Genomic DNA, 10113 nt, shown 5'->3' with positions numbered 1-10113 from the left:
CTCCCCCCTCCCCCCCTAGGAGATAGATTTAAACTTTAAAATGTGAATAACAAAAATTATAACACCGATTTCAATGAAACCACGGGACAACTGTGAGTAAGGTGGGCCTAAAATTGTCATTCTATTGTGTACTGTTTTGGCTGTAGTTCAGGAACAAACAAACAAACAAACAAGAGTTTTAGTATATAGATTGTAATTTTACTTCATGAGTTGCCCAGTCTGAATGCCTCATCTATGCTGTTTCTCTAATATCCTCTGATCTCATACTGATGAATACTTTGCCCAACTCTCCCACCAACCATCTCATTGAAACCATTCAGTTTGTTTGAATTGGTCACCTCATTGGATTCATATAGTTTAGTTATACTGACCACCTCATTGGATCCATTCTGAAACATAGAAACTTAGAAAATAGGTGCAGGAGTAGTCTATTCGGCCCCTTGAGCCAGCACCGCCATTCAATAAGATTATGGCTGATCATCCAAAATTAGTACCCTATTCCTGCTTTCTCCCCTTCTCCCTTGATTCCAGTAGCCCTAGGAGCTATATCTAACTCTCTCTTAAAAACATCCAGTGAATTGGCCTCCACTGCTTTCTGTGGCAGTGAATTCCACAGATTCACAACTCTGGGTGAAAATGTTTTTCCTCATCCCAGTCCTTAATGACCTACCCCTTATTCTTAAACTGTGACCCCTGGTTCCAGACTCCCCCAACATCGGAACATTTTTCCTGCTTCTAGCTGTCCAATCCTTTAAGAATTTTATATGTTTCTATAAGATCCCCTCTCATCCTTATAAACTCCAGTGAATATAAGCTCAGTCGATCCATTCTTTAGCCCAGTCGATCCATTCTTTTAGTCTAGTTGTATTGATCACCTCATTGGATTCATACAGTTTTGTTATATTGACCACATCATTGGATCCATTCAATCTAGTTGTATTAACCACCTTATGGGGTCAAGGAAAGAGCGTTCACGTCGCGGCCCTGTTTCTACCGATCTTTCCACCACCACGCACAAGACGCAGTTACACGCAGATGCCGAGATGTGTGTTCAGCTCTGGCTGAACAACTTCGAATCTTGTGATGTGGACTCGATAAGAAGAACCACCTTATCTGATCCATTTGCCCTTGCTCTACATTTTTAACTTTGATTTGAATCCTACAAAGTGGCAGTGTGTAATGCATGATTTTGACACTCTTGCACTTAAATATGATTGTGCCTATGTATAGTAAGATTTTTATTGATCTGTATACAAATCTGAATCATTGTACCAAGGCACATATGACAGTAAAGTACCAATGAACCATTGATTGGTTGTATCGACCACCTCATTGGAGCCATTCAGTCTGGTTGTATTGTGAACCTGTGTCTGTTTGCCTGACCTCAAGAGAGCAGTAAGAGAGATGCCTGAATCCAGACCCACAGTCTAGACGGCACCAACGCAGCTTTGTAACAGAGGGCTCTGCGATCCATGGGCTGTTCCCAGTGACACATCCTGAGATAAAATTAAACTGATGCTGAAAGGTTGGGTGCTTCGTCCTGCCTGAAGCTTGTTGTTGGTTTTCCAGAGTGAGAAGACATCCAAAGTGAAAGCTGCCAACTGGCACATTCCAAGATGCAGGTGCATGTTCCAAAATTTAGCTCTTAGGGCTAATGGGATCAATGGATATGGGGGAAAAGCAGTAATGGGGTACTGATTTTGGATGATCAGCCATGATCGTATTGAATGGCGGTGCTGGCTCAAAGAGCCGAATGGCCTACTCCTGCACCAATTTTTCTACCTTTCAATGAGCTTAGTGACACTCTAAATGTCAACACCGCCTCCACAAAGATTTTGTAGGGGTGGACCACAGTCTAATCTGCCCCCACTGGGATACTAAGGGATTGGATTCTGTGTCAAAGCCTCTCTAACCTTTCATGGGTGTTTAGTTAAAAAGGAAACATGCATTGCAAAAGATTGAATTAAGTGGCTGCCACGTTGAATGTAAAGAAAGTCATGGATTGATTATTCATAAAAACACATGCAGGATTAACAATATTTATTTGAAATAAAATAAAAGCTGATATCGGGTCACGTGGATAATTTACTTGTCAATCCAATGAATACCGTTATTTTTTTTTACAAGTATTTCTCTTAATTAAAAAGTACAAATCAAGTACACTTGCTATTTCTCATTACATCCAGGGAAATTGGCCAACGAGATGCCGAGGAAGACAAAGCGTTAAGATGGTATTTCACAGGAAAAAAATTGCCTCACAATTGACATGCTTGTTTTAAAACATGTCATCTGGATCAGCGTTCAACTTGGCAGAACACGAGGAAACAAATTCCAGCTGCAAAGACAGCGATGCAATGCCCGCCCGTTATTTCTAAAGAAAACCAGGACCCTTCTCAAAAGACATGTACCCCTAATCTGGCCTCATGGAAAGTACAAACCTAATGGATGTACATCGCGGCGGTGAGTTGGAACTCACTATCTGCACGAATGGTGGATAATACCAGCAAATTAAAGGGGTCAATTGACAAGGCATCGGGGAAAGAGGATGCGACTGAATTGTATCGCTCCACAAGAAGATGGATGGATGAGGGGGTTGTTTTAAAAGCAGAGTTAGGCACGAATACATGGCAGGATTTCTTTGCAAGAAGGGATGAGCTGAGAGGAGAGGGGTTGCAGAGCCCAAGCATGCTTCGTGTCAGTGGTCTCGCTGTAACAAAGCAGGGTAAGGCAAGGGAGAGGGAGAGGGAGAGGAAGAGGCGGAGTCGGCAGCCCGGCGCTGCTAACTCCAGCGAGCAGCCTCAGCAGCAATAACGGCAGCTCAACTCAGCCTAGCGCAGCAACGCTCCGCTCAGCAACGCTCCGCTCCCCATTGTGTCAGAGCGGAGCCCTGCTTGACTGGCGCAGTCCACAGGCTGAAACGGACCATACATTGAGAAGTCGCCTGTCCTCCTCTTCCTCCTCCTCGCAAGGACCTGGAAAGGCGGAGGCGCGTTCCCCCTCTGGCCGCTTTTTACAGTTCTTGGCTCGATTTGTGCATTTTCCCACTGGCAGTCAGTGGACCTGCTCCCTCTCCGAGTGGAGCTTGCTGTAGATCGAGAGAGTCCACCAGATGTTGCTGAAGGCGACCCCGCCGTTCAGCCCGGTCCTTCGGCCCATCCTATTGAGTTTGCCCCATCTCCCCTCCCCTTTTTGTTCCATCTCGGGTATCAATCCCATCTTGGAATATTAAACAGATATATATATATATATATATATATACTTCTGTAAGAATATACAAATACAAGCAACAAAATGGACGGGTTGTCGAAGAGGAATGAGAAGTTGGAAGTGCCAGAGGAGGAAGAAGTGGATCCGAGAATTCAGGTGATTAAATTGTAAAACCATTGTTTATGTATTTATGGCTTTCAGCTTTATTCTGTGGAACAACGTTGAAACTGGGTTGAACTCTTTTTATGGAAGACGAATGATAAATTCCGGTCGTTCAGGGGTTTGGAATAACAGTTTTAGTTTCTATTTGTGTAATCCACTTTAACCCTTCTCCCAGTGCTCTGATCTACAGTGTAGATCAGTGTAGATCTAAACCCAATATTACAACCCACTGCGTAGGAAAATCATTATAAGCCCCAGCATTAGAGTCCACAGGAAGACCTGCCCGACACCCCTTTTTGATAATCTAGTAATAACCTCTATATTGCTAATTTACTGAAACTCAGAATATTAAAATCCAGTACCAGATTCGAAAAATAACGTCATGTTATTAATCACAGTACATGCCAACATTATAAACTCCAGTAAATAATGCTTGTATTCTGTAATAACCTTATAATCTACAATGACCCAATGACATTATGATTTGTAGTTAACCATTATTACACTGTACAGTAAGACCCACAGTGGACCATATGATGAGCCCCTTATCGATAGCAAGACTTTCATATGATTCACTGTGTTACAGTCTGTTAGAAGACTGATGGTATATTATAAATGCTCCTTAATATAAGACGAATTAAGCTTCCTTATAATATTATTCAGAAAACTGAATATTAAAAACTTTTTTTGCGTTATATCGTAATCCATTATAATCTGTGGTAAGACCAATGCTGTTTCACACAGAAACCCTCTTCTCAAAATCTACAGCAAAAATCTATGTATTATTTACTATAAAACATCATATTGTGTAGGAAGACCCAGACTGATTGGTTTCCCTGATTAAAATCTACAATAAGACCCTAATGTATTTCAATATACCATAAGACACTTACGGTAATCATATGGTAATTCCTTGTAATCTCCAATGACCCCTGCATAATTTACGGTAAGCCTCAATATTACACTCGGGTACAATGCAAAGGAGAATAGAAAATGTGAATCCTCTACAGCATAGAAACGCTCTTATTGTATGCAACAAGGTCACCTCATGATTGACTGTATATTATACCACACAGGATTCATATTTTATATACTGTGATCCATAATACAGCCTACAATAAAATTCCCTGTATTAATATTTACATACAGTATTTTGACCCAACAAAAGATGTGTAATGTGTAGGAAGGAACTACAGATGCTGATTTAAACTGAAGATAGACACAAAAAGCTGGAGTAACTCAATAGGTCAGGCCGAAACAGCATCTCGAGAAAAGGAATAGGTGATGTTTTGGGTCAAAATCCTTCTTCAGAATTCTCCAGCTTTTTGTGTGTATTAAAAGATCTGTAACAATCCATATAGTAACCCAATTTGTGTTATATGATAAGATCTTATGCTTTATGATGTACATTAAAGCCATTACATTACACTATAATTTGCAGTAATAACATGTGTATTATGATCTCTAGTACAACCATCTTAATCTAATCCAAAGTCCTCCTACATAATTTATAGAAAGACCTAATTTTTACTGTCCAGCAAAAGCCTGTTATAATCTACAATAAACATCATGTTATTCCATTTCAATGCTATTAGTTTTTCAAGTTATCTGTTATAAACCTTGCACTATAATCTATTGTTTGCCAGTGATATAATTCAAAGTATGACCTCTATAATTGTATTTTTTTTAAATCTCCTGTATTATAATCCTCTACTGCATAGAAGCCCTCTTATCGTCTATAATCAGGTCACTTGTTACAGTATGATTTAATGAAATCTACAAGTTCACCATGGGAGCAGGAGGCAGCCCCAACGCAGTTGTTGATGTAGAGGAAAAAGGATTGGAAGATGGTGCCAGCGTACCTTTGGAGCAAGGACTGTTTGACATAACCAAGAGAAAGGCAGGCATAGCTGGGGCCCACGTGAGTGCCTATGGCTATACCTTTAACTTGAGGAAAGTGGGGTGAGTCAAAGGAGAAGTTGTTGAGGATGAGGACATGTTCTGCCAGGCAGAGAAGTGTGTTGGTAGAGGGAAGCTGATTGGGTCTCTGTTCGAGGAAGAGCCAGAGGCCCCTGGTGGGGGATAGAGGGTAAAGGAACTGGATGTCCGTGGCAAATACGTGGCAATGGGGGCCTAAGAATTAAAAGTCATTGAAGTGTCGAAGAGCACGTGAGGTGTCACGGAGGTAGGTTGGAAGGAACTGGACAAGGTGCGACAAACTAGAATCACAATGAATGGCGGTGCTGGCTTGAAGGGCCGAATGGCCTCCTCCTGCACCTATTTTCTATGTTTCTAGAATCAAGGTATTTGGAGATGAGTTCTGAGAAGCAGGAGAAGGCAGAAACAATATTGTCCTGCCTGTTTGTGGATTTTTGGAAGGAAATAGAAACGGGCAGTAGGGGGCTGGGGAAGTGTAAGGTAAGAGGTTGTGGAGAGGAGATCGCCAGAGGTGATGAGATCAGTAACAGTCTGGGAGGTGGTGGACTGGTGTTTATCTGTGGCATCATGGTTAAGGGGAAGGTATGAGGGGGTGTCCTAGAGTTGGTAGACACAAAAAGCTGGAGTAACTCAGCGGGCCAGATAGCATCACTGGTGAAAAGCAATAGGTGACGTTTCGGGTCGAGACCTTTCTTCAGACTGAGAGTCAGGGGACTGTCTGGCCTTGGCATGGTAGATTCAGGGACATTTTCTTCCCAGCTCTTATCAGGCAACTGAACCATCTTACCAATAACTAGAGAGCAGTCCTGAACTACCATCTACCTCATAGAGGACCCTCGGACTATCTTTGATCGGAGTCTACTAGCTTTATCTTGCACTAAATGTTATTCATGTTATTCCCTTTATCATGTATCTGTACACAATGGATGCCTCAATTGTAATCATTATTGTCTTTCCGGTGACTGGTTAGCACACAACAAAAGTTTTTCACTGTACCTCGGTACAGGTGAAAATAAACTAAAAACTAGAGGTCAGCCACCAGGCCACACAATACCTCCCTTATCGGTGAGTTTGATAACAATATTTGCATAGTTTCTTTACTTGCTACGTCAATGACTGCATTGGGATTGCCTCCTGCACCATGCAGCACTTATTGATTTCTTTAACCTGAGCACTAACTACTACTTTGCCCTCAAATTCACTTGAACTCTGACACCTTTCTCTCCATTCTATTCCATCACACGGAACAGATTATTGACTGATGTCTACAATAAACCCACTGTCTCCCAGAGTTAGCTGGACTACAACCCCTCCCACCTCATTTCTTGCCATCCCTTACACTCAATTTCACCGTCCCCGTAGCATCTGCTATTGAGGGCGTGCAGCGTAGGTTTACTAGGTTAATTCCCGGAATGGCGGGACTGTCATATGTTGAAAGACTGGAGCGACTAGGTTTGTATACACTGGAATTTAGAAGGATGAGAGGGGATCTTATCGAAACGTATAAGATTATTAAGGGGTTGGACACGTTAGAGGCAGGAAACATGTTCCCAATGTTGGGGGAGTCCAGAACCAGGGGCCACAGTTTAAGAATAAGGGGTAGGCCATTTAGAAAAGAGATGAGGAAAAACTTTTTTAGTCAGAGAGTTGTGAATCTGTGGAATTCTCTGCCTCAGAGGGCAGTGGAGGCCAATTCTCTGAATACATTCAAGAGAGAGCTAGATAGAGCTCTTAAGGATAGTGGAGTCAGGGGGTATGGGGAGAAAGCAGGAACGGGGTACTGATTGAGAATGATCAGCCATGATCACATTGAATGGCGGTGCCGGCTCGAAGGGCCGAATGGCCTACTCCTGCACCTATTGTCTATTGTCTATTGTCTATCTGCACTTAAGATAAGGCTTTCTACTCTAGGACATCCAGGATGTTTCCCTCCTGTGTCTTTCCCACACCCGCATCTCCTCTGCAACCCGTAGTTCTTCTCTCGCCTCCCCTGCCCCCAGACAAGACAAGGATACTGTCTGACCCACTGAGTTACTCCAGCTCTTTGTGTCTATCTTCGGTTTAAACCAGCATCTGCAGTTCCTTCCTACACATAGAGTAAACCTGGTCCTTGCCTTCACCCCTCCAGACACTGCATTCAGCACATCGTTCACTGACATTTCCCCCACCTTCAACATGATCCCTCCATCAGTCGCACCTTCCCATCCCAACCTATTCTTCTATCTGAAGATCCCAACCTTTTCTATCTATCTATTAGTCTGAAGAAGGGTCTCGACCCGAAACATCACCCATTCCTTCTCTCCCTAGATGCTGCCTGACCCGCTGAGGTACTCTAGCATTTTGTTTCTACCGTCGATTGTTAAACTAGCATCTGCAGTTTTTTTTCCCTACTCGGTCTGAAGAAGGGTCTCGACTCGAAACGTCACCCATTCCTTCTCTCCCGAGATGCTGCCTGACCCGCTGAGTTACTCCAGCATTTTGTTTCTACCTTCGATTGTTAAACTAGCATCTGCAGTTTTTTTCCCCTACCAACCTTTTCTTCTTTCCGCAGAGACTGCTCCCCCCCGACCCCCCCCCCCCCCCCCGCAATTCCTTGATTCATTCATCCATTCCTACCTCAAAACATCCCATCCCCAGACATTTATCCATGTACCAGCAGGAGATGTAACACCAGTCCCTGTACCTCCTCTCTCACATCCATCCAAGGACCCCAGCAGCCCTTCATCTACTGCATTTGGTGCTCCCGATGAGATGCCCCTGATCTCACAGCCTTTTGCCTTCTTCCCCTCTCTTGCCTTTGTCCACCCATCTGCCATTCAAGAACCCCTCTCACCTGCATCCATCTATCAAATACATGCCCTCCATAATGTTTGGGATAAAGACCCATCATTTCTTTATTTGCCTCTGTACTCCACAATTTGAGATTTGTAATAGAAAAAAAAAATCACATGTGGTTAAAGTGGACATTGTCAGATTTTAATAAAGGCCATTTTTATACATTTTGGTTTCACCATGTAGAAATCTTAGCAGTGTTAGACAATAGACAATTAACAATAGGTGCAGGAGTAGGCCATTCGGCCCTTCGAGCCAGCACCGCCATTCAATGTGATCATGGCTGATCATTCTCAATCAGTACCCCGTTCCTGCTTTCTCCCCATACCCCCTATCCTTAAGAGCTCTATCTAGCTCTCTCTTGAATGTATTCAGAGAATTGGCCTCCACTGCCCTCTGAGGCAGAGAATTCCACAGATTCACAACTCTCTGACCGAAAAAGTTTTTCCTCATCTCTGTTCTAAATGGCCTACCCCTTATTCTTAAACTGTGGCCCCTGGTTCTGGACTCCCCCAACATTGGGAACATGTTTCCTGCCTCTAACGTGTCCAACCCCTTAATAATCTTATACGTTTCGATAAGATCCCCTCTCATCCGTCTAAATTCCAGTGTATACAAGCCTAGTCGCTCCAGTCTTTCACCATATGACAGTCCCGCCATTCCGGGAATTAACCTAGTAAACCTACGCTGCACGCCCTCAATAGCAAGAATATCCTTCCTCAAATTTGGAGACCAAAACTGCACACAGTACTCCAGGTGCGGTCTCACTATGGCCCTGTACAATTGCAGAAGGACCTCTTTGCTCCTATACTCAACTCCTCTTGTTATGAAGGCCAACATTCCATTGGCTTTCTTCACTGCCTGCTGTACCTGCATGCTTCCTTTCAGTGACTGATGCACTAGGACACCCAGATCACGTTGTACGTCCCCTTTTCCTAACTTGACACCATTCAGATAATAATCTGCCTTCCTATTCTTACCACCAAAGTGGATAACCTCACACTTATCCACATTAAACTGCATCTGCCAAGCATCCGCCCACTCACACAACCTGTCCGAGTCACCCTGCAACCTCATAGCATCTTCCTCACAGTTCACACTGCCACCCAGCTTTGTATCATCTGCAAATTTGCTAATGGTACTTTTAATCCCTTCATCCAAGTAATTGATGTATATTGTAAATAGCTGCGGTCCCAACACCGAGCCTTGCGGTACCCCACTAGTCACTGCCTGCCATTGGGGCTTTATACATATTCACCCCATTTCAGGGCACCATAATGTTTGGGACACAGTAATGTCATGTAAATGAAAGTAGTCATGTTTAGTATTTTGGTGCATATCCTTTGCATGCAATGACTGCTTGAAGTCTGTGATTCATGCACATCACCAGTTGCTGGGTGTGTTCTCTGGTGGTGCTCTGCCAGGCCTATATTGCAGCCATCTTTAGCTTAAGCTTGTTTTGGGGCTAGTCCCCTTCAGTTTACTCTTCAGCATATAAAAGACATGCTCAATTGGGTTCAGATCGGGTGACTGACTTGGTCACTCAAGAATTGATCATTTTTTAGCTTTGAAAAACTCCTTTGTTGCTTTAGCAGTATGTTTGCGATCATTGTCTTGCTGTAGAATAAACCGCCAGCCAATGAGTTTTGAGGCATTTGTTTGAACTCGAGCAGATATGATGTGTCCATACACTTCCGAACTCATTATGCTACTACCATCAGCAGTTGTATCATCAATGTAGATAAGTGAGCCAGTACCTTCAGCAGCCATACATGCCCAGGCCATAACACGCCAACCACCGTGTTTCACAGATGAGGTGTAATGCTTTTGATCTTGGGCAGTTCCTTCTCTCCTCCATACTTTGCTCTTGCCATCACTCTGATATAAGTTAATCTTCATCTCATCTGTCCACAAGACCTTTTTCCAAAACTGTGGTTGCTCTTTTAAGTACCTCTTGGCAAACTGTAACCTGGC

General features: G+C 43.3%; 1 protein-coding gene across 1 annotated transcript in view; it reads left to right on the top strand.

The window, feature by feature from the left end:
• Positions 1-2316: 2316 nt before the first annotated feature.
• sh3bp5b (SH3-domain binding protein 5b (BTK-associated)) overlaps positions 2317-10113 on the top strand; it is a 52560-nt gene continuing 44763 nt past the window's right edge. The window contains exon 1 of the mRNA XM_078415452.1: positions 2317-3363. Coding sequence (XP_078271578.1) covers positions 3292-3363 — 72 coding nt within the window. The 5' untranslated portion in view covers positions 2317-3291. The remainder of the gene's footprint in view (positions 3364-10113) is intronic.

Source organism: Rhinoraja longicauda, chromosome 2 (genome assembly GCF_053455715.1).
Source record: "Rhinoraja longicauda isolate Sanriku21f chromosome 2, sRhiLon1.1, whole genome shotgun sequence".
Classification (NCBI taxonomy): domain Eukaryota; kingdom Metazoa; phylum Chordata; class Chondrichthyes; order Rajiformes; family Arhynchobatidae; genus Rhinoraja; species Rhinoraja longicauda.
The sequence above is the reverse complement of the archived record's forward strand: the minus strand, read 5'-3'. Positions and strand labels throughout refer to the sequence as shown.